Source organism: Lupinus angustifolius, chromosome LG17, assembly GCF_001865875.1.
Source record: "Lupinus angustifolius cultivar Tanjil chromosome LG17, LupAngTanjil_v1.0, whole genome shotgun sequence".
NCBI classification, from domain to species: Eukaryota; Viridiplantae; Streptophyta; class Magnoliopsida; order Fabales; family Fabaceae; genus Lupinus; species Lupinus angustifolius.
The window spans coordinates 18455227-18480283 of record NC_032025.1 but is presented as its reverse complement, the minus strand read 5'-3'; the positions used below and the strand labels follow the sequence as shown (position 1 = coordinate 18480283).

General features: G+C 34.5%; 2 protein-coding genes and 1 long non-coding RNA gene across 5 annotated transcripts; 2 read left to right on the top strand and 1 right to left on the bottom strand.

Moving 5' to 3' along the window:
• On the top strand, positions 4773–14501 carry LOC109331477 (transmembrane and coiled-coil domain-containing protein 4-like). 2 transcript variants are annotated; one of them, XM_019566011.1, is made up of 17 exons: positions 4810–4830; positions 4893–5188; positions 5454–5535; positions 5906–6391; positions 6706–6874; positions 6980–7132; positions 7849–7946; positions 8130–8221; positions 8455–8525; positions 8610–8745; positions 9432–9491; positions 9574–9656; positions 9865–9941; positions 10027–10097; positions 13125–13182; positions 13279–13421; positions 14314–14501. In XM_019566011.1, the coding sequence occupies exons 2-16, from the start codon at positions 4941–4943 to the stop codon at positions 13399–13401; spliced, it is 2007 nt and encodes a 668-aa protein (XP_019421556.1). In that variant the 5' UTR covers positions 4810–4830; positions 4893–4940; the 3' UTR covers positions 13402–13421; positions 14314–14501. The 2 variants fall into 2 exon arrangements, with proteins under 2 accessions (XP_019421555.1, XP_019421556.1); XM_019566010.1 differs by having other exon boundaries at positions 4773–5188.
• LOC109331479 lies at positions 16403–17853 on the top strand. The gene is made up of 3 exons (XR_002105793.1): positions 16403–16534; positions 16631–16773; positions 17666–17853. It is a non-coding gene; the product is annotated as an uncharacterized LOC109331479 (long non-coding RNA).
• On the bottom strand, positions 20963–23779 carry LOC109331478 (60S ribosomal protein L8-3-like). 2 transcript variants are annotated; one of them, XR_002105792.1, is made up of 3 exons: positions 23272–23779; positions 21987–22405; positions 20963–20972 (listed from the first exon to the last, which is right to left on the bottom strand). XR_002105792.1 is itself a non-coding variant. In XM_019566012.1 (2 exons), exons 1-2 carry the CDS (start codon positions 23709–23711, stop codon positions 22063–22065), a joined length of 783 nt encoding a protein of 260 aa, XP_019421557.1. In that variant the 5' UTR covers positions 23712–23779; the 3' UTR covers positions 21841–22062. The 2 variants fall into 2 exon arrangements, 1 of the variants encoding a protein (XP_019421557.1); XM_019566012.1 differs by lacking the exon at positions 20963–20972 and having other exon boundaries at positions 21841–22405.

Here is a 25057-nt window from a genome sequence, read left to right as displayed (position 1 = left end):
TTGTCATGCATACTAACTTTCAATTCTAACTTACATATTTTTTTAAACTTATATTATGAATCCATACACAATAAATTCAATGTCTAATGATCTAAAGTTTCTAGCATGAGTCCCGTTAGACATTGCAAGAAGATTTACTGCTTATAATATTAATGAGTTCAAATTTCGAACCTCGGCTCGAGAAGAGGGAATGAGAATGCAAAATAGTGGGGTTTTCTTAACCTCTAACACATCCTGTCTTTCAAGTAGTGTTGATGGGAACATAAGGCAAGCAGACTTACCATATTATGGAAAGTTGGAAGATATCATTGAGATTAACTATTATGGTCAGTTTAGAGTTATTCTTTTCAAATGTAGATGGGCAGATACTACACGAGATAAAGGGTATAAAAAGGACAATTGGAATTTTAATTGTGTTAACTTTGATAGATTAATTCGTAATGGTGATCATGAAGAACATGAACTTTACAAATAAGCATCTCAAGTAGAAATGATGTATAATGTAGATGATGTGGTCAATGAAGGATGGAGTGTTGTTGTACATCTAAAGCCAAGAGACTCATATGACATAGGAGAAGAAGAACATGATGCATATCAAAATGAGCCATACCAAGAGCAAAAACTTGACCAATTTACTTTAAATGATGAATATGTGCAATTGGCAACAAACCATGTAATTCATGATATAGTTTAGAATACTTTATTCTTTCTTGAATATACTATATAGTTACTATCATACTTTTTTAGAGGTAATTATTTTACATAGTTAATATTATTGTTATTTCCTTTCCGTTATGAACTTACTTATTATGTCATTTTATTATTTAATTATTTTTATCTCATTTTCTATTTTTCACATGAATATAGAGACATGCCAAAATTGAAGCGTTTTCATAATCCATTAAAATCAGCACCTCAATCACAATGTTTACATCTCTAATAGAAGATCCAACTCAATCTTCACCAGCAATAAATCCTACAAATCCTTCACTATCAGTTCAAGCCCCTTCACAAGCTCCTGATATGTCAGCTACGGAAGTCCCACCATACATTCCTTACAAGCTCCCAATGTGTCAGATCCAAAAGTCCCACCAGTATATTCCTTACATGCTCCTGATGTGTCAGCTCTGGAAGTCCCACCAGTACATTCCTTACAAGCTCTTGATGTGTCAGCTCCGGAAGTCCCAGAAGAAGCTGAAACATTGTCATATCATGTTGGACGTGAGTCTATACATTATTGGATTGTCGTGGCAATAGGTACAAGTGTTAAGTTTACTTGGACGCGAGTCTATTTGTTTGTCTTTTGTTAAATTATTTTGGGTCTCAATGGACATATTTGATGTTCTATTTTATTGTTATAGACTCAGAAAGAGTTGTCAAGCAAATTAAGGTCAAAATTAGAGAAGTGAATAACTTACATATCAGACTACGCATCATTATAGATTTTGATGAGCAAGGCGCAACCTATGGTGACGCGCAAGGCCTTCTTGTTGGATTTTTATGAACATTGGCATCTGATTGCAAGTTGTTTCGTATAGATTATGATAAGTAGTCAGGTGGATGTAGTGGTATACCTTCTACTTATTTTACATAGTGCTTTGATACAATCATAAAGGTATAACAATTATGCATGTCTATATTTTTATCTATAATATTATTTATATTTATATCTAAAATTAATAATGACCAATTCATGTCACTTTTTAGAAGCCTCACTTTTGTTTTAGGACTGGTGAACGCATTTCAAGACGATATTGCAAACTTAGTCTTGGGAGTAAATGAAGTGCAAGTAGGCAAAGATTATGGGATGAGTTCTCTAATCCAGCCAAGACTAGAGATGAAATCATAAGAAATTTTCCAATTGGCATAGACAAAGATCAATCGACTCGTTTTGTTCACTATCGTGTAAGACCATCTACTATGATATATAAATTGAATTTTACATAATACATTACATATATGAGTACGATAATGGTATGATAACTTTGAACCTTTATTTTTGGCGATATATGACTGTAAAATGTTAGAAACTTTAATGTAATAGCTAGGAAAAGAGCTTTAAACATTGGACGTGGTGGTCATTTAACGCAGTTGTCACTTGGATATATTTCTTTGTAGTAGCATGTGACTAGATGGTGTATGTGAAAGAAATTTTGATGGTGTTCATAACACACAGCGGAATAAACATGGATCTATTTGTGTCTAAGGTTATATATAACTAAAAAAAACTGCATATAAAATGCGTACCTGGTTGTAGTTCTTGATTATTTAAAGTTATTCTTCAAATTTATGAAGACTCTACGTGTGTATCTACACCGAGACTAACCTTTGCTATCAACTCTTTGAATCAATGAAGCAGAAAATATAACACTCTAAATTCAGAATTTCTTATTCACAAAACTCTTTTGTATATAAGTGTAGCAAATAAAGAAGACAACAAAAGGATTGAGAAAGAAGGAGCGTTTTATTTTATTCTTTCTCTGAAGTTATCTGTGCATGGAATAATTGTGTATGTTATGTGTCTTGACCATCTCAATTTATTCACGGACACACATATATATATGCACAGTGGGTGAGAACAAAAAATTCCCTCCACTTTTGCACACCTCTTCATCCTTTTGTGATATCTTTATTAAAAGATTATAACTCTTCAAATGGTACCTATTGGTTTAAAATGTATCAAACCATTTACCATATATTGTTTCATAAAACAACATAATAACTCATCTTTTATTTTTCAGCTACAAATAATTAATTTTAGAATTTATTTTCTTTATTATTTAATTCTTAGTGCTAGCATAGAATTAAAATAATATTCCATAAATTATTTATTTGATCAAATTAAATTCTCCAATTTAATTATCAAATAATATAATTATATAGCAAATATTAGAACACTCGTTAGTGTGTGACCCCGTAGGTTCAATACTAAGCTGGTAGTAAATTAACTAAATTAATTTACTAATCAAGGTTGGCGTCTAGCAACACTCCTTAACGACCAGATAGCATGAAGTAATATATATTTTACTTTCAAGAACCACTAGAAGATTAATTAAAAATATTTCCTTCCATCTTTACAGCTCTGGGCTAACTTTAAAGTATGGTACAATTGTCAAACTTTAACAAGTTGTCATGATGACTCAAAGAAACTCATTTCTTTATTCATTGTAATACCTTGGCCAAGGTCTTATTTTATTATAGAGCTCAAACTCATTACCAAGAGTTGATGGATTCCGTCTTGATTAATCATTAATTCTACAAGCATTTAATCATACTCAATGTTCATTCAAATAACGTCCTGAGACATTATGTGTCCGAAATCAAAGTATGATAAATAACATGTTAATTACTATGTTAATCTCAAGTCAAAGGAAACTATTTCATTTCTTCTTTAGAATTTCCTTTTGACAATTTAAGGTAATCTTAACCATTAGAAATTCTCAGTTGAGTCAGTTCAATGATCATATCTATATATACATCATCTATATGTGCAATTTAATAAATGAGATCTATTAATATTTATCCACTAAATACTATTACACATATATTAATCTGTCCGAGTCATTGATATCCTATTCTCAATGACTCTATGATCAAGAACAATTTAGACCAAAAATTTATAAAAGACATGTTTCTCATTTATTATAATCTCTATTACAATAACAAGTCTCTAATTTTTAATCAAGGACTTTATCATATAATCTATTTTAAATAAATAACAAATATGATAAAACAAATGCAATTAATTTTAATTGTATTTAAACAATAAATTGGGTTTTGGGCATAAATATAGAAATATACAAATGCAACAGTATGCACATCTTACTCAATGCTATTGTCATTGGATGCAATATCACTTGACGCAATTGTCTTTGAATGTGTTAATTCCTTAGACGAGCTTAATCAGTGGATGTGATATCTCATTGGATGAGTTTAGTCACTAAACGCATTTAACTAACCTTTTAAATGCAATTGAAAAGCTTTTATTTGATAATTTCATTATGATCGTTGTGATTCATGAATGGATTTGCAAAGACAGACGTGAGAGAAAAAACAGAGCCGCAGAGACAGGGGATGTGTAGAAGAAGAACATGGGATGACATTAGAATAACGATAACCTTGATGAAATAAAATTATGTTTTTTATATGAGATTGAGTATTAAGTGGTGATGAACTTAATTTGAAAGTCTACTATATTTTTTAACTTCCGTAATTAAAGTTTCACCTCAATCTAAATAAAAATGTTTTAGCTTTTTAAAAAATATTGGGCAAATATTGTTTTATTAGCTACATAATCTTTGTAACCTAACCAATGTGTTGAAATTCTTGAATTTTTTTCCTAATTGAATGTATAATTGGTCAATAAAGGGAAAGTTACAAAAGTTTTGATAAAGTCTAGTATAATAAAGTAAAATATAACTAAATAATTAAAATTTTGGATTATAAATTACCCATTAAACATGTAATTAGAATAAGATAAAAATGTACGCAGTAACCATATACATATACGATCATCATATCATTCACCATTTATTTTTAATTATTATTAACTGTTAAAAAAAATAATTAAAATAAATAATTTAGTGACTGTTTATAAATCGTACATATATATTATATTCTTATAATAAGAGAATAAATGGTAATAAAACATATTATTAATTACTTATAATTAATAACTAAAAATGATAATAAAGTATAAACACAAATAACTTTACCCACTTCGTCTGCAAATTAAAAAAACAGAGCTGACTATTGTATAGACATAATAACATTCTTTCATATAGTCACATTGATCCTTCTTTCACCCTTTTCTATTGCAATCACCAAAACGTGATCTCTCTCTACTGTCCAAAAAGCTATATAACTCAATAACCGCACACAAGAATTCGAAGAGATCTATCTCTGCATTAATTACACCACACATATCAGTTCAAAAAGCTATGGCCTCGCCGTCGACGACGACGACGTCGTTTTTGTCCCCGACGCAGAGGTACGCTGCCGCAGCCTTGTTCAGCCTCGCCGTTCACGAGGCTCAGTTTCACCAGACCCAATTGATAGCCTTACCCGCTTCTGATGGTATCCTAAACGAGGAACGAACCAGCAGCAGTAGCTCAAGCAGTGACTCAGTTTCCGAGGACCCGGACCTTTGGGTTCACCACAATTCGGGCTTGCTCCGCCCCGTTTTCATGTATGTCTCATCATCACAAGATATGTGACTTCGTCTGATTGGTTTAAAAAATATATTTAACTTAAAATTTTAATAATTTAATATTGTCATGAGTAATAAGGGACATGGAGAGTCACATATTTTTGGGAGAGAATGCGTGCTCTCAGAAATTTTAAGCCTTCAATTCCAGTTCTGAAATTGAATCGCAACTTTCTCTAATTTTTCCGGTAATTAACTGCAATTAGTAAAATTGGATTGTGATTTTAGTGCTACTTTTCTGTCACAGGTTTCTAGATATTGATTCTTCAGCATGGCCTGGACTTGAAGAAACTGCCGGGGCTATTTCTGGTACACACCATGTTGGACCCGTATGTACATTAATTATGCTTCATTTTAATTATTTGGTTTCATTATATTATCTATCACTCATTGATTTAAATTGCAGGCCGTATCAAATGACGTGATGCGGCTACAATATTGCAGTTGTGGTGATCGTCACAACTATATCACACTGTAATTGCGGTGTAATACCAAATCACATTGATGTGGCCGCATTGGATAGCAATGCAACCACATCGGACTGCATTTGGGCCGCATTAGACCTGATCAAATTCAAAAATATTTTTTCAATTACAAAATAATTCATACTACAATGGCTGCAATGACTGCAGTCGCAATAACCACAACCACAATTTAAAACATTGCTATCACTCATGAACAATTATGTGAATTTTACAGTTTATGAGATTACTCTCAGAAGAATATGACGATGGTTCTTCTCAAAGGTTAGATCAAGAACTTGCTTTGTTAAAAGCTGTTGATGGTATACTACAAGGAATGGAGGAAGATTCCGAGTCTGCCAAGTCTAAAAGAGAGAAGTTTCATGAATTCAAGGATCAATATCGTGAAAAATTTGCGGCTCCTGATGTGAAGCCTATTGCAGGAACTCAGCCAGAGGGACAGACAGATAACCCTTTTCTTGAGTGCGAAGACTTGCACCATGGACCTATTAATAGTAAAATAGACGAGGAACCAATTGAAGAGGTAATGATGCTCAGCGATCAGAGGAAGGTGACAGTTCTCTATGAGCTTCTCTCTGCTTGTCTGTCAGATATTGGTGAAGATAACAAGAAATATACTAGGAGAAGAAAGGGATATGATGCTCGAATTCGTGTGGCTCTGAGGTTGCTGGCAACTTGGCTTGATATCAAGTGGATGAAAATGGTTTGTTCTATATTGAATCTTTTTGATAGTAAACTTCGTGATTGGGAAACAATTGTTATATGTTGCGGATCATGATGAGATACTAGTTGCCATGGTTTATGATTTTTTTACTAGATTAGCAAGCATTATAAATAAGTAAATACTTTCTTGAACATTGCCTATACATTCACCTTGATTTCTAAATTACTTACACTTACATAGAGCCAAATTGTACATAATATTTTATGAGCCATGCTTTAAATTGTTAGTTATTAAAAGCTCTCAAATACTGGTTCAATTTATTCTAAGGGTGAAGATGAATGTTCACTTTGTAGGAAGCCATTGAGACCATGGTGGCTTGCTCTGCTATGGCTTTCATTAAAGAGCAAGAATCAAACAACGAAGAAATTCGACCAAAAGAAAGCAAGTGGGCTAAATGGAAGCGTGGCGGTATTATTGGTGCTGCGGCAATAACTGGGGGGACCTTGTTGGCTGTTACTGGTGGTATGGAGACCATAATATATTTTCTATCTGCATTGTGGAATATAGAATTTCCAGATGAATCAATTTTCCATGGATATGATTATTTTTATTTTATGCCTTCAACAGGGTTAGCTGCACCAGCAATTGCTGCAGGACTTGGTGCTTTGGCTCCAACATTGGGTACTCTTATCCCTGTAATTGGAGCAAGTGGTTTTGCTGCAGCTGCTGGTGCTGCAGGAACTATTGCTGGTTCTGTTGCTGTTGCTGCATCGTTTGGAGGTATATATTTCCCATATGTGATTGAATTTGTTGGAATTTTCTATGTTAACATATGTTTCCTTCCTTTTCTTTTTGAGTTTCATGTGTAGTTTAAAGATATTGTTAGGATCACCAAGTCATGATTGACATGCTGGGGTGTCCAAGTTGACTGTGTTCAATTTGGGCTATTGAACGAGTCTTCAAAATGGTGCTTTATTTTATGTGTTGTCTTACTGGTTGACTGGTAGAGAAGTTTTGTGAGGAATTCGGTTGAGGGTGATTTTCTTTTTGTTGCTGCAATTTTCAATGTTACATGCTTACAAGTTACAGTAATTTGCTTGAAGAAGATAACTTCAAGTCAGGGTGCAAAACAAGCTCTTCAGTTCATCTTTTGGTTGTTCAGAAGTTAATATTAAGGTTACATGGGTGTTTGGTTTTAGCTTAGTAAATTAACTGAACGGAGGAGTGATGCATGCCCATTAATTCTGCTATATCCTGAAGACAGCACATTTGAATTTGACCTTATGTTTTCAGTAGATCTGCTATATCCTAATGACTGTAACATTGGACCTCCAGTTTTCAATTTTTCGTTCAATTACATGCTTGTTTTTATCTGTTATTGTCACAAAATTAGCATTTATGACAATAGGCTCCCAATCATTTCTAGTTTTCTTGGTCTGTAATGTTCCTTTCTAGTTTATGAATTTTGTTTTCAATGTATCAATTTGTTCTACCAGCTGCTGGAGCTGGACTTACTGGAAGCAAAATGGCTAGGAGAGTTGGGGGTGTTGATGAGTTTGAATTCAAGCCTATTGGAGAAAATCATAACCAAGGTGTAAGTTTTTATAGCTTCATATTCCTTTTTAATGTGGTATTTCTTACTGTAATTGTGTTGCGATCTTTGTTTTTGCCTGTGATTGTTTGAACTTTCTCTCACCATTCTTGTATTATCAAATGATACTTCAGCACCTACTTTATTGCTTCAAATTAGATCTTGTTTTTGAATTTCTGCTTGCAGAGGCTAGCGGTTGAGATCTTAATCTCTGGATTTGTCTTTGAGAAGGAAGACTTTATAAGACCATGGGAGGGAAAAGATGACAATTTGGAGAGGTACAGTTGTGAAAATTTCTCTTCATTACAGTTATCATTGGTCAAGGGAGGTTTTTCGGTATAGAATGTTTGATGTTGATGTAGTAGTTCATAGAAAATAACCTTGTTACAATGGAATTACCATGTATCTTCCTTCAATTTGTCTTGACTTTAGAAATTGCAATGTCAATGTTCTTATGATTAGTGATCTTGGCATAAAAAATGACCTTCCATATGGCCTTGCCAAATGTTAGGTATGCGCTGCAGTGGGAGTCCAAGAATCTTATTGCCGTGAGCACTGCAATTCAAGATTGGCTTACTTCAAGTATGTGTTTGTATTTTCAGGCGCTAATAGTATTATAAGTGTATTTGTGTCTGATGTATATGTTGCTGTGATTTGCATTTTTAGGACTTGCAATGGAGCTGATGAAGCGAGGGGCAATGATGACCGTTTTGAGCACACTTTTAACTGCATTGGCTTGGCCTGCTGTATTACTTGCAGCAACTGATTTCATAGACAGTAAATGGACAATTGCTATCAAAAGGTTTACTTTGTCTATCCATTCTGAGTAAAATAGAACCGTTGCACAGCACTGGGAAACAATTACTACTTGCTCTCTGTTATTAATATCATGTGTGCAATTCAAGGTGTTTTAAACTTAGAATATTAGGATTCTTAGTGTTTTAGGTGTCTTATCATGTTAGTACTTGGTAGTGGTATGAGGTTGTATTCAGATCCGATGCAATAAAAAGTAAATAACAAATTGATCAAAATTGTAATTTATGGGATCACTTTGGATTGTTTTCATAAAGAATTGGTCGGTTCAGTTCAGGTTTCGGTTTCACTTTCTAAAACAAACCAAAATAAATTGCACATATAATCATACCATGGAATTATTGATTTTTGTAAGACCATCCTCTCACCCATCAGATACGGTACTAATGACTATCCCTGCCACCCATAAACTGACCTTTCTCGGAAACGAAATTATTCACTTGCGCATATCATGTGGGGGTTAAATACCATAATTTTCTACTCAATCCAAAACAATTTACTTGACGTTCTATGAGATGTCACAGATTTGGTATGTCCAGGATGTATCACTTATGTTTTTTTTTCCTCTTTGTTTGGATCAAAAGGTGTGGTGTGGATCTTGGTGAAAAATTTGTTATGAGCATTTTCCATTCTTAGTTTACACGCATTTTCTTATCTAAGTTTTCTTTTCTTCAGAACAGACAAAGCAGGAAGATTGCTTGCTGATGTATTGTTAAGAGGATTGCAAGGAAACAGGTATTTGAATAATTATGAAGTTTCTGTTTGTTTACTCCAGCTCTCAGATAATAGTGGAAGATATATAATGTATGAGTTTCAGGCCTGTGACACTTGTAGGATTCTCACTTGGGGCTAGAGTTATTTTTAAGTGTTTGAAGTGTTTGGCTGAAACAGAAAACAGTGGTAGGTATTTCCAGTTTGTACTTGTTCCTTATTTGATGTGTTAGATTTAATGAGTTCATGTCAATGAATGGCCTTTTCTTTCATTTCATCGTTTATCTTTCCAATTTTAGTGGCGGGCGTGCCCTTTGGGTACTCTTTTAATGGTTATCTATTGAATGAGATGTTGCCTCTCTTATTGATTTTAAGGAGTGCCTCTGTTTAATTGCAGCTGAACTAGTAGAAAGAGTTGTTCTTCTTGGAGCCCCCATCCCAATCAAGGATGAGAACTGGGAAGCTGCCAGAAAGGTTTATGGAGATTTAACTTTCTTAGTTGAATTTTCTCACCTGTTTTATGATAATAAAGTTTTTCTGATAGGCTTGTATTTTTTAGATGGTAGCAGGAAGATTTGTGAATGCCTATTCAAGGAATGATTGGATGCTTGGAGTTGCCTTCCGTGCTAGGTACATAAACATTATACTCCACTTCACTTATTGATTATGACCCCATCTTACTCCTTGACCTCAATTTTCACTTTATACCTTTCTCTTTCTGGTGTGACATGTGAGATTCGTTAAATTTTTCTCAGAAGTGTACAGGGACATAAACTTTCAAATAAGACCAAAATCTAATTTTTCTTTAATAAAGTGATGGTCTATTTCTATGTGCTTTGTTCTGTCGTGTTGGACTGGATTGTGAAGAATACTAATAGCAGATTTATTATCTCAGAAAAGTCTTATAGGAGCTTCACACTTTATTTTTAAATCTTCAAGTATGATCTTCATCCATACCAATTCACAAACCCCATGAGCCATGACTCTAAATTCCACCTCTGCACTTGATCTCTCCAATATATTATGCTTCTTACTCCTACATGTCACTAGATTTCCACCTTGGAACATACAATGTCCACTGATGGAGTTCTTGTCAACAATTGACCTTGCATAGTGTGCATATGTATTAACCTCCTTAGACAAGTGCTATCCTTTTTTGAATAGTAGTCCTCTCACTGGACTTGCCTTCAGATACTGCAAGATCCTATTCACCGCATGTATGTGCCTTTCCTGTTGGTCATGCATAAACTAACTTTCCCATGGGTCATGCATAAATTGTGTGGGATGGGGTATGTCAGACCTAGTGTGGGATAGATAAATGAGTGCCCCCCACAAGTCTCTGGTACTGTGCCTTATACACCTTTTGGCTCTCCTCACCGTTCTCAATCCTATGGTTTTGCTCTATAGATACTTGAGTGGCTTTGCAACCTAATTTGGCAATCTCTTTGAGAAGATCAAGAAAATCTTTCCTTTGAGAAATGAAAATACCTTGTTTCGAGTATACTACCTCCATACGTAGGAAATATTTTAGCTTCTCTAGGTTCTTCATTTCAAACTTGCCAACCAACTCCTTACTTAGGTTCTGCTTTTCAAGTTCATCTTTATCTGTAATAATCATATTATCAACATAGACCATCCAATTGTTGTCTTTCTTTCCAACCAGAATGATAGGGCTGGAGTAGGTGTTAGTAGATGTTCAAAGTATCCATGTTTCTAACATTTCAGCAACAAGTTTCACAATTTCAGTTTTATGATAGTGAGGGTACATGTAAGGTCTAATGTTGGAAACTTGTGCACCTTCCTTCATATGAATAGCATGATCTTGCCTTCAATGTGGAGGGTTCCTTCCGGTGGTGCAAAAGTAGACGGAAAATGTTGCAGCATTTCCATTAATTTTGTCGGAATGGAGGATCTCCAATCCATTACTGCTTGAAGGAATCAATAATCAATTAAGTGTACCTCACCATGTTGTAAAGTTTAGAGATATTAGAGTAGTTTCTATTATCCTCTATTGTATTCTCTCCTTTGCTATTGTGTCAGCTGTACTATTCATTCAGCTCCTATATATGGAGCAGTTATTGTTTCATAACTAACAATTGAATACGAGAATCATTTTTCACTTTCCTCTTCTCTCTTCTCACTCTCTTCTCTCTCTCTCTGATTTCTCTCTTCCTTCTCTAAGTTTCAATTAAGTTTTTCTAACATGGTATCTAGAGGTTCACTTTCCTGGTTTCACTATGATTGTGATTGAGACCTTGGTTTCATCAAGGAGTCTTCGTTCTTCATCGCCAATTTTGTGGCCTAGGGTATCAGATTGGTCTTCTCCATTGGTTTGTGCTTTCGTCGCTGTTCGTGGTGGATTCGCTGATTTGTGATTTGCATTTCATCGTAGAATCTCCTTTCTCATTGTTGATTCGTTGAGGTTTTAATTTACTTGTTGCGGTTTTGTGGTGGATCTGCGATAATCAAGGAATCTTCGTTCTTCATCACTGATTTTGTGGCCTAGGGTTTCAGATTGCTCTTCTTCTCCACTGATTTGCACCTTCATTGATGTTTGTGGTTTGCGATTTAATCTTTCATCCTTCGGATTGTGGTTTTCGCTGTTTCGTCGCTGATTGTCGCTGAGTTGCTTGTTGATTTGTTGTTATTGATTCTGTTTTCATGGAGGATTATACATCTATGTCGTCGCCTCTTCCATCGCCGGTTATTCCTCCGTCAACGATTTCCTTTACTCAAGTAATCTTGGGAAAGTTGTGTGAGAAAAATTATTTTTTTTGGAAGCAACAAATTGAAGCGGTTATTGCCTCTCATCGTCTTGAATGGTTTGTGGTTAATCTACAAGTGCCTTTATAGTTTTTATCTGAGGAAGATCGTGATGCTGGTCATCTGAATCATGCTTTTCTTTAGTGGGAAGAACAGGACCAGCACCTTATGTCATGGTTGTTGCAATCACTATTGGAGTTTGTTCAATCCCAAGTTATAGGTCTTCGTCATGCATGGCATATTTGGGATGGAATTCACACATTTTTTGACTCGCTGATTCATGCTAGGAGTCAACTGTTGCTTTCGGAACTTGGTAATTTGAAGAAGGGCACTCAATTTGTTTCTGAGTTTGTTTCTCGCATCAAAGCGCTTGTTCACTCATTGGCTGCCATTAGTGAAGTCATTTTTGGAAGAGAACAAATTCGATTAGTGATGGAGGGACTTCCTTCTGATTGAGTCTTTTGTTACTTCGATAAACAATAGAACAGAACCGTGCTAATTTGTTCAGCTTGAATCCTTGCTCATGACTCATGAAACTTACTTAGAGCGGATTAATCCTCAGATTACTGAAACTTTTTCTGTGAATGTGGCTCATTCGTCTGTTAAGACTTGACCAACAACTTCTTCTCGTGTTACGCAGCCGACTTATGATGTTCCTGGTTCCTCCTTGCCTCCTCCTCTTGTTCCACAAGGAGTTCATTCGGGTGTTGATGCATATGGACCTCCTGAATCTTCCTCTCAATACCGAGCACTTAAGTTTTAGTGTCTAAACCATAACTCAGTCAACTTTCAAGGATAAAAAAACATAATTAAGCCTAAAGGTTTGGAGTATAATTTAACCTTATTTTAAATAGACAGAGTAAAAACTAATTTCTTTCTTTTATTTTTGAACAGTCTACTTACAAAAGGATTGGCTGGAATCCAACCAATCGATATTCCTGGGATCCAAAATGTAAGATATTTCTCCATCCTATTTGATAACTTATAAATGTTTAAGATGTTTGTCTTGTGCTTTCATTCATAAAATTTTGAGTATTTCCATTTGCAGATTGACGTGACAGATCGAATAGAAGGCCATTCTTCTTATCTGTGGGCTACACAACAGATCTTAGACCAACTTCAATTGGATGAATATTATCCTGTTTATAACAACATTCTTTGCATACAGTGAACTTCAAATGGCTCATGGAGGTGTTGTTTCTCTTTACTTTTATTCTGTCAGCTGTAGAAACAATTACAGTTGCTGGAATTAGGAAGTGTATATATTAAACTAAAGAATTTATATTGATTTGTTCCAATCATATCAAATAGTGTATTAAGCCATGGCATCATGGTTGGTTCATTTTGCACCTTCCCTTTTTCTTTGTTTCCAAGCCACTTCTTAAAATATAAATGTTATTCAAAACTATACTGGTTATCTAGGAGTACTAGATTACTGGTTTCTTAGTTCGGCCACCAACTCATCAGTTAAGCTACAGACTAAGTAGTCAAATTATACATGTATTAGGGGTGGACATCTTCTGTCCCAAAAAAGTGTACCACTTCATGTACCACTGCTTGTGATTAGTCAGAAAAATAATTAATTATTAAAAAAAATTCATTTAAATACATTTTTTGTAATCAATTACAAGCAGTAGTGATACACTCTGTGGACAGCATATGTGCTCTCATGTATTCGTAGCTGGGCCGACTCTAAGGGTTAGTTTGGGAGTTAGATTTTGGAGAGGAATGAAGGGAAAAGGAAGGCTTGGGAGTCATCTCACAAGTGTATTTCATGGCTCCCAAGCCTTCTCTTTCTCTTTCTTCCTCTCCAAAATCTAATTCTCAAACTAACCCTAAGAGCGCAGCATGTGTCAAGCCCATACCTCCTAATCCCTAATGGCTATTGACTATTACCCATATGCCAACATTGTTCGATTGTTCCTGTTTCTGTTGCTGGCTTGCTGCTGTTTAGTTGTGTCATTCACGTTTCCAGTAACAGAAAAATGTTGCTGCTGTTGCTGTGTTATGCACTTCCCTCTGCCATCTTTTTTCTTCGTACATGCATTTTTATTTCTGGTTTTAATGTGATTGCTGTTTTCAGGAAATCTCCATATTAGCCAAGGAGTTGGAACCCAACCCTTTGTGAGGGTAAAGCTCAAGTCAACATAAAAATTATCCTCCTTCACCATGTACTCTGATCTCATAATCATTATATCTACGACATGAAGCTCTATGTTTTATTTTTTAAAGAAATTCTGCCTTTATCGTGTGACCAATTCGTGGATAATGATATCACGTAAAAATGGTAGTGGCTTCCTTATATATCAATTATCATTTTAATATTCTTTTCCATTTTTTGCTAATACTTATTTTGGGAATGGTATCATGTAAATACTACAGAGGTTTGTAATATATTAATTTTTTTCTACAAATATTAGCATTTGATATATTTAGAAGTTTTCCATAAATTAAGGGTCCCATTTCTATTTTCCATGAGCCCAGAAAATGTGAGGACCGATCCTGGATCCTAATTAATAGATAGTAAATATATTTAGGTGATAATCATAGTAAAATATGTTCCTAACAGGTATAATTGACCGACTGCTATAGCAGTGGCCAATGGGTTTCCCTGGGCGGTTCAGCGGGTTGCATTGTTCGACCTCGATTTAGTCTGGTTGCAGATGCAATTCAGCTAGGCAACTGTAGGGATGTAAAAGTTCTGTTTGGTTTTTTATGCAATTTAGTGATCGAACCGAATATAAATATATGATTTGATTTTACTTGATTAATCACAAATTTTATTTAGGAACCGAACTGAACCGTTCATTAATGGTTAAGTTTGGTTCCGTGGTTTTTCAACTTATTTACAAAAATCTAAGAAATAATTAAACAAAATTTGCAAAGTATAGAGTGAACTAAATGAATATTAAATACATCAATAATAAAATCGTCGCTGTTCGTGGTGGATTCGCTGATTTGTGATTTGCATTTCATCGTAGAATCTCCTTTCTCATTGTTGATTCGTTGAGGTTTTAATTTACTTGTTGCGGTTTTGTGGTGGATCTGCGATAATCAAGGAATCTTCGTTCTTCATCACTGATTTTGTGGCCTAGGGTTTCAGATTGCTCTTCTTCTCCACTGATTTGCACCTTCATTGATGTTTGTGGTTTGCGATTTAATCTTTCATCCTTCGGATTGTGGTTTTCGCTGTTTCGTCGCTGATTGTCGCTGAGTTGCTTGTTGATTTGTTGTTATTGATTCTGTTTTCATGGAGGATTATACATCTATGTCGTCGCCTCTTCCATCGCCGGTTATTCCTCCGTCAACGATTTCCTTTACTCAAGTAATCTTGGGAAAGTTGTGTGAGAAAAATTATTTTTTTTGGAAGCAACAAATTGAAGCGGTTATTGCCTCTCATCGTCTTGAATGGTTTGTGGTTAATCTACAAGTGCCTTTATAGTTTTTATCTGAGGAAGATCGTGATGCTGGTCATCTGAATCATGCTTTTCTTTAGTGGGAAGAACAGGACCAGCACCTTATGTCATGGTTGTTGCAATCACTATTGGAGTTTGTTCAATCCCAAGTTATAGGTCTTCGTCATGCATGGCATATTTGGGATGGAATTCACACATTTTTTGACTCGCTGATTCATGCTAGGAGTCAACTGTTGCTTTCGGAACTTGGTAATTTGAAGAAGGGCACTCAATTTGTTTCTGAGTTTGTTTCTCGCATCAAAGCGCTTGTTCACTCATTGGCTGCCATTAGTGAAGTCATTTTTGGAAGAGAACAAATTCGATTAGTGATGGAGGGACTTCCTTCTGATTGAGTCTTTTGTTACTTCGATAAACAATAGAACAGAACCGTGCTAATTTGTTCAGCTTGAATCCTTGCTCATGACTCATGAAACTTACTTAGAGCGGATTAATCCTCAGATTACTGAAACTTTTTCTGTGAATGTGGCTCATTCGTCTGTTAAGACTTGACCAACAACTTCTTCTCGTGTTACGCAGCCGACTTATGATGTTCCTGGTTCCTCCTTGCCTCCTCCTCTTGTTCCACAAGGAGTTCATTCGGGTGTTGATGCATATGGACCTCCTGAATCTTCCTCTCAATACCGAGCACTTAAGTTTTAGTGTCTAAACCATAACTCAGTCAACTTTCAAGGATAAAAAAACATAATTAAGCCTAAAGGTTTGGAGTATAATTTAACCTTATTTTAAATAGACAGAGTAAAAACTAATTTCTTTCTTTTATTTTTGAACAGTCTACTTACAAAAGGATTGGCTGGAATCCAACCAATCGATATTCCTGGGATCCAAAATGTAAGATATTTCTCCATCCTATTTGATAACTTATAAATGTTTAAGATGTTTGTCTTGTGCTTTCATTCATAAAATTTTGAGTATTTCCATTTGCAGATTGACGTGACAGATCGAATAGAAGGCCATTCTTCTTATCTGTGGGCTACACAACAGATCTTAGACCAACTTCAATTGGATGAATATTATCCTGTTTATAACAACATTCTTTGCATACAGTGAACTTCAAATGGCTCATGGAGGTGTTGTTTCTCTTTACTTTTATTCTGTCAGCTGTAGAAACAATTACAGTTGCTGGAATTAGGAAGTGTATATATTAAACTAAAGAATTTATATTGATTTGTTCCAATCATATCAAATAGTGTATTAAGCCATGGCATCATGGTTGGTTCATTTTGCACCTTCCCTTTTTCTTTGTTTCCAAGCCACTTCTTAAAATATAAATGTTATTCAAAACTATACTGGTTATCTAGGAGTACTAGATTACTGGTTTCTTAGTTCGGCCACCAACTCATCAGTTAAGCTACAGACTAAGTAGTCAAATTATACATGTATTAGGGGTGGACATCTTCTGTCCCAAAAAAGTGTACCACTTCATGTACCACTGCTTGTGATTAGTCAGAAAAATAATTAATTATTAAAAAAAATTCATTTAAATACATTTTTTGTAATCAATTACAAGCAGTAGTGATACACTCTGTGGACAGCATATGTGCTCTCATGTATTCGTAGCTGGGCCGACTCTAAGGGTTAGTTTGGGAGTTAGATTTTGGAGAGGAATGAAGGGAAAAGGAAGGCTTGGGAGTCATCTCACAAGTGTATTTCATGGCTCCCAAGCCTTCTCTTTCTCTTTCTTCCTCTCCAAAATCTAATTCTCAAACTAACCCTAAGAGCGCAGCATGTGTCAAGCCCATACCTCCTAATCCCTAATGGCTATTGACTATTACCCATATGCCAACATTGTTCGATTGTTCCTGTTTCTGTTGCTGGCTTGCTGCTGTTTAGTTGTGTCATTCACGTTTCCAGTAACAGAAAAATGTTGCTGCTGTTGCTGTGTTATGCACTTCCCTCTGCCATCTTTTTTCTTCGTACATGCATTTTTATTTCTGGTTTTAATGTGATTGCTGTTTTCAGGAAATCTCCATATTAGCCAAGGAGTTGGAACCCAACCCTTTGTGAGGGTAAAGCTCAAGTCAACATAAAAATTATCCTCCTTCACCATGTACTCTGATCTCATAATCATTATATCTACGACATGAAGCTCTATGTTTTATTTTTTAAAGAAATTCTGCCTTTATCGTGTGACCAATTCGTGGATAATGATATCACGTAAAAATGGTAGTGGCTTCCTTATATATCAATTATCATTTTAATATTCTTTTCCATTTTTTGCTAATACTTATTTTGGGAATGGTATCATGTAAATACTACAGAGGTTTGTAATATATTAATTTTTTTCTACAAATATTAGCATTTGATATATTTAGAAGTTTTCCATAAATTAAGGGTCCCATTTCTATTTTCCATGAGCCCAGAAAATGTGAGGACCGATCCTGGATCCTAATTAATAGATAGTAAATATATTTAGGTGATAATCATAGTAAAATATGTTCCTAACAGGTATAATTGACCGACTGCTATAGCAGTGGCCAATGGGTTTCCCTGGGCGGTTCAGCGGGTTGCATTGTTCGACCTCGATTTAGTCTGGTTGCAGATGCAATTCAGCTAGGCAACTGTAGGGATGTAAAAGTTCTGTTTGGTTTTTTATGCAATTTAGTGATCGAACCGAATATAAATATATGATTTGATTTTACTTGATTAATCACAAATTTTATTTAGGAACCGAACTGAACCGTTCATTAATGGTTAAGTTTGGTTCCGTGGTTTTTCAACTTATTTACAAAAATCTAAGAAATAATTAAACAAAATTTGCAAAGTATAGAGTGAACTAAATGAATATTAAATACATCAATAATAAAATATTCAATATTAATTCAATACTCTTTCTAGTAAAACAATAATAATTCAACAACTTAACATACTACAAACTTGAAATTTTAGTCTACAAAATCTTTAACAATGTCCAACAAAATTTAACAATGATAAATTTGGTACCAATTCTTTAGTCCAACAATAACACATACTATTTCACATCATTAGTATTGTCCTCAAGTTCTTCCATTATTTTCTTTTATCAGATCTTTAATTTCTTTATTTAATTAATTCCATCCCTGGAAAGTGATATAATGTAGGCTAGTTTTTTTACTTTTCTTTCTATCTTCTCAATGGATAAAAAATAATATGTAGTTCGGTTCCAATAGTTCTAAAATTTTCAAAACCGTGAACTGAACTAAACTTAAGTGGTTCCAAATAAAAAACTAAACCGAACCGCGGAACCGAATTGAACCGCATTTTATGGTTCGGTTCTATCGGCTTTGCAGTATAAACCGGAACCACTTACACCCCTAATTTTTAGCACATTGAAGGATTTTCCCATTCTTCATTCTATAAATAAGGAACTAATATTTTCCATGGTGAGTAATTGTCCCACATAACAAGTGTCACTTATAAAAATTGAATATTTGACCAATTATGATTCATTGGAATCTAATATGGCTTTACATCACTATATCAACGTAATATTGGTAGTGTGGTTTTAGAGTAAGGATCACATCCATTAATGGAGAGACAAGTGCATTCACAATAACACGGAAAATGTCACATCTAATAACATTTTTATCCCTTTGTTTATCATAAAATCACATTTTTATCATTGAAAATATGAGTAAAAACAAGATGATCATTATAGGTGGTTTTAATACACTACAAATTGTTTTAGAAGCTGCTCTTAAAATTCTAAAATATTTTTTCCCTTCCATCTTCCTACTCTCCAAACCACAAACCACAAACCCCATAATCTCATTCTTTCTCAACCGATCAAACCATAAATCCCTATCCTCAAACAGACTACCATCCTAATCACCATAACTTCAAACCTTTTCATTTTCGTTATTACGTTTAGCTTTCATCACTAGTGTTTTTACTTTCGACTAATCAGTGTCTCAAGTACAAAACACTTCCGACCCAGGTTAATCCCACGTGCAAATTTTGAAAAAACTTCACTTCCAATAAATAGTTGCCAGAGTAAAGTACATTATGACAAGCCCGTGAGGGATATATAATATTTCTAAACAATTTCTACACTAGTTTACGTTTAAAAATAAACATTCACACAATAATAACTTCGGAATTAATAAATATGAAGAACCATAGTATGTGTAGCCAACTTAGTTGTGACTTTTGCAAAATGAAACAGACGATCGCTAAGTCAAGAGTTTGGCCCATTATGTACATTCAGACATTACATTTTGGGAATGTTTTACTTATAAAAAATATATATTCCAACAAACTAATGTTAGAAGGTGTAAATTTTGTATTTATAAAAAATATATTCTGACATCGATTTGTTAGAATTTATAATTTAGTTCTAATAACCATTTGTCTTTTTCCAAAATTTTCATTTTCGACAATAGTCAATAGAATGTAAAACGTAACTAAACTAACTCAAATCATGAAAATGAAAAGGTTTAGGGTTATGGGGAGTAAGATGGTAATGGGGTTTAAAGTCATGAGGTTTGTGGTTTGATGAAGTAGAAGATGAGTGAAGCAAGATTTGGGGTTGAGAAAGTGTAGTTTTATGGGATTTGAGAGAGTATGAGGTTAAAAAATTATGGGGTTTGGAAGAGTACAAAGTTGAGAAAGTATGATGTTATGGGGTTTGTGGTGTCTCCCGGTCCCAAAATAACGGTGTCTTTCTGTTCCAAGCCAATAGAATTTTATTGAAAAGTGTAAAAGTAATAATTTTTATTTTTATAATTTTGAAGTATCATTTTCTATTGAATGGGTATATGAATCGGGATAGCTGATCCCCACTCATTTTGAGGAATGGAGATCTTCTATCCCAAAATAATGGTGTCTCATTGTCCCAAGCCAATAGAATTTTATTGAAAAGTGTAAAAGTAATAATTCTTATTTTTATAATTTTGAAGTGTCATTTTTCTATTGAATAGGGACATGAGTGAGGACATGAATGGGGACAGCTGATCTCCACTCATTTTGAGGAGCGGAAATCTTATGTCCCAAATTAATGATGTCTCTCTGTCTCAAGACAATAGAATTTTATTGAAAAGTGTAAAAATAATAATTTTTATTTTTATAATTTATAAGTGTCGTTTTTCTATTGAATAGGGACATGGATGTGGACATGAATGAGGACAACTGAACTCAGTCACTTTGAGGAATGGAGATCTTCTATCCCAAGCCAATATAATTTCATTGGAAAGTGTAAAAGTAACACTACTTATTTTTATAATTTTGAAGTGTCATTTTTCTATTGAATGTGGACAGTTGATCCCCACGTATTTTGAGGAATGGAAATCTTCTGTCCCAAACCAATAGAATATTATTGAAAAATCTAAAAGTAATAATTCTTATTTTTATAATTTTGAAATGTCATTTTTCTATTGGATGCAGACATGAATAGGGACAGCTGATCCCCACTTAAATTTTTTGTTGACCAAATTGGGAAAGATAAGGTTTAAAAATGGTTTTCTAATTTCTTATCTACCATATTTTGGGTTGCGCAATATTGTTGGCCCAATAGTCACTCCAATATATTGGGAACTACATTTCTTATTTCACATATTTTGGAACAATCTTTTTAAAATTGACTATTTTATTTTTTTGGAAAAACTATTGCGCAACTTATTTATAATCAATTTTGTTTTCTAGTATTGAGAAGATTATAGATTTCAGTGTGTGCTACTTAGATTATTCATGTCGCTTACCATGAGTTAGGAGGTTTGTTACAGGTGGCGATCTTTATCGCTCTAAATTGGTTATGTAAATTTTTTGTTTCCTCTTAGTCTGGTTTAACCAGATTTAACATTATCATTACAAATCTTGAAATTTGTTTCTTCGAAGCATAGACTTCAGTACATTTACATATACATATTCTCATGTCCAGTGCTGTTAAATATAAACAATCTTTGATAAGTAAAAAAATTGGTTAAGTTTAGAGCCCGAAGATTGATGTCGAAATAATATTTGGTTGGTAATGCCTCAACAGACTTGGTGTAATACAATTCTTTTTTGCCTAAAGAAGTAAAAGTTTATACTTTTCATGACTTCTGAAGAGGAACCTCATCATCTAAGGTTTAAGATGATAGAGAAGACTGGCCAACTATGCGTCGTACTAGCGAAGATGCCTAAGCAGCCTCGCAAATGAATACATTGAAGAGAAAGTAGAATGACACAATAGGCCAATTTAACATTCCATCATCTACAACAGTAGATATAAAAACTTCAGTATTGAACATATTCTGGAACAAATATGAAGGAGTAAAAGTTCATTTAAAGCTTCAAACTTTAAGGTTGAAATGGTTGTCAATGGTACCCACACAGTTTAACAGAATAAACTATCAAATAACCAAAACTCAAACAAACAATGAAATAAAATCCTAACAATCTTATCAAGCCTTGTCGGCTTTGGAAGCAGCTGAAGCAGCCTGTCCCCTAAGACGCCCAGTCCTCTTGGCAGCAATGAGACCAACCTTCTGTCCGGGGGGAGCATCACGCCTAACAGTACTGGCATGACCAATGTGCTGGTGATTACCTCCTCCGTGAGGATGCTCAACTGGGTTCATAGCCACACCACGGACCTTGGGCCAGCAGTTTCTCTTCACCCTAAACTTGTGGTAAGCATTACCAGCTTTGAGAAGGGGCTTCTCAGTTCTCCCACCGCCGGCAACTTGTCCAATCATGGCCCTGCAGTCACTTGGAACAATTTTCTTTGCACCTGATGGAAGCTTGATCCTGCCACACAAAAGAGCACAGACATTGTTGAATTTAACCTCGCAACAGACCTCGCCTTATAAAACAGACTTGAACAATTCAACCATTTCTGAGATCCTCATCATTAATAAAATACACTATGCACTTAAAAGATTGCAATTATTTGAAGACAACATTCAATTCCAATTCTCCGTATGTAAGAAACTAAAACTATAATGTGAAGCAAGGTCGTTCAAAACCTACCATGAAACAACTAAGACAAACAAAAACAATATACTGAAATAAACATGAGACAGATAAAAAACATGAGGTAATCAAATTGCACCATAGAATTCAATAGAACAAAGGACAAACAAACTAAGTGCAACAGAAAAGTCCTTCAACAAATCATGTCAAACACTTAAAAATCGAAATGGTTTTATTTAACACTTACTATCAATAAAAAACTAATCATTTCACGCTTAAAAAAAATAGCAGTTATTTCAATTAACAAACTTTATCTGTTTCCTACTTCTAATAAGCAAGGCCATCTAAAAGTCCTTCAATAAACATTGACACACTCCTCAAATCGTTCTCATCAATAAACCAAGTCATACACTTAAAAATCGAAATGGTTTTGATTAACACTTAGAATTAAAAAAACTGATCAGTCCACACATAAAAAAATATCATTTATTTGGATTAACAAAGGTTATCTGTTTCCTACTTCTAATAAGCAAGGCAACAAAGGCTATTACATTCAAACACAATTCAAAACAACATCGTAGTCAAGTTTAATTTCACAATACTGACCAAACTAATCCGCCAAATAATGAAAGCAAAATTTCAAGTCACGCAACAATTCATTCAATTACTTAACAACATAAACAATGACCGAAAGGACATACCTAGAAGTATCATTATCCGGGTTATGACTTATAACAATAGCATAATCACCAGAACACCTAGCGAAAACACCGCGGTCACCAACATGATGTTCAACATTACAAATAACAGCTCCTTCCGGTATCGATCTAACAGGCAACACATTACCAACAACAAGGTTTGCTTTCTTACCACAGTATATGAACTGACCAGTGTAAAGTCCTTCAGCAGCAACAAACAGCTCGTTCTGTTTCTTGTACCTGAAAGGGTGACGGAAAGTGACCTTAGCGAGTGGGGCCCCACGACCAGGGTCATGGATGACGTCAGTGACTACACCCTTCAGGTAACCGTTTCGCTCGCCGAAGTCGAGGCTGCGGAACCTTGCTGGACCCTTGCGGTGGTGGGTGTGGGATTTGAAGATTGAACCAGCACCCTTACGCTGAGCACGGATCACTCGTCCCATGGCAACTACGATGACTTACCTTTGTGGAAATGAGAATGGGGGATTAGGGTTTGGGGTTCGTGTGTGAAGGGGTTTATATAAGGGTTATGCGGTTGTGGTTTTTGTCCGAAATTATATGGATTGAACAAGCCCGTTATGGTGTTGTTGGACCTTTTGGGCTTAAAATGACAGACCAGATAGAGACAATTTTATCTTTTATTTGGTACTAGAAAATAGTGTTGTTGCGATCAATGATGAGTTCAATTTCGTGTGATCTTGAGAAATATTAGTGGATATGCATGTGTATATTCTATTAATTTTTTTAATCTCTCAAATATCATGTTTCACATTTTTTATGCCCAATTTCTTCATTCACACCTAACACTAAAATATTTACATTCTCCGACATATGTTTCTGGCCTAGACTCTACAACAATGTAATCAAAAAAATTCTTAATATGAAGTTGTTTTATAGCATTTATTGTTGTTTCTTTTTATTCAAATTACATATCAACAAACATATCATTATCAATATCATTACTTAACTTACTATTTCTATATGGAAAATCTTGGTCAACCTGATAATCAATGGTAAGGAAAAAGATGAAGAAGTAGCATATACTATGCTAACCGGTTCACTGGTGGCGATCTCAACATCGTCATCATCATCACCACATAGCTCAATGTCCTCTTTATCACTAAAATCACTAACAATATTTCTAATAATGGTCATCTACATGTAAACATATAGTAACAATGAATAACAAATCAAAAAAATAGTTAAGAGAACAAAACAATAAATATAATTACCTTATATAATGATTATTCTTATATTAGCAATCACTCTTCTTAGATTAGGATTTGTAAAGAAGATCTTTGCTCCTGACTTTGGTACGGTTTTGATGAAGACACCAACATCACCAAAAAGAAGAAAATGAAGAATACTTATGAAGACAAAGCTTTAAGACAAATTAGTCTAAGTCTAAATAGGTATATCTATCCTATACTCTCGAATATACAATAGTAGTAATGCTCAAACTATTTTTTAAGAAAATTGATACACTTCAAGTACAAACAAAACAATTTTCAAAAATAGTGTGTAACATTTTTATGTATCTAAATAATAGGTTACATAAGTGAGAAAACCAGTTACCCAACAAAAACTGTGCAGGGTAATCGATTATTGTATGTGAGTAACAGATTACCCAGTTTTAGCAAAGTTGAGTAATCGATTACTCAAGGCTGTAATCGATTACTCTAATTAAATTTTAAATGCCCAATTGGAAAGAGAGTTTGGGTAATCGATTACTCAAGGCTGTAATCGATTACTGAGAGTTGTTGCATCAGTTTTTAGATTTCAAAATGAA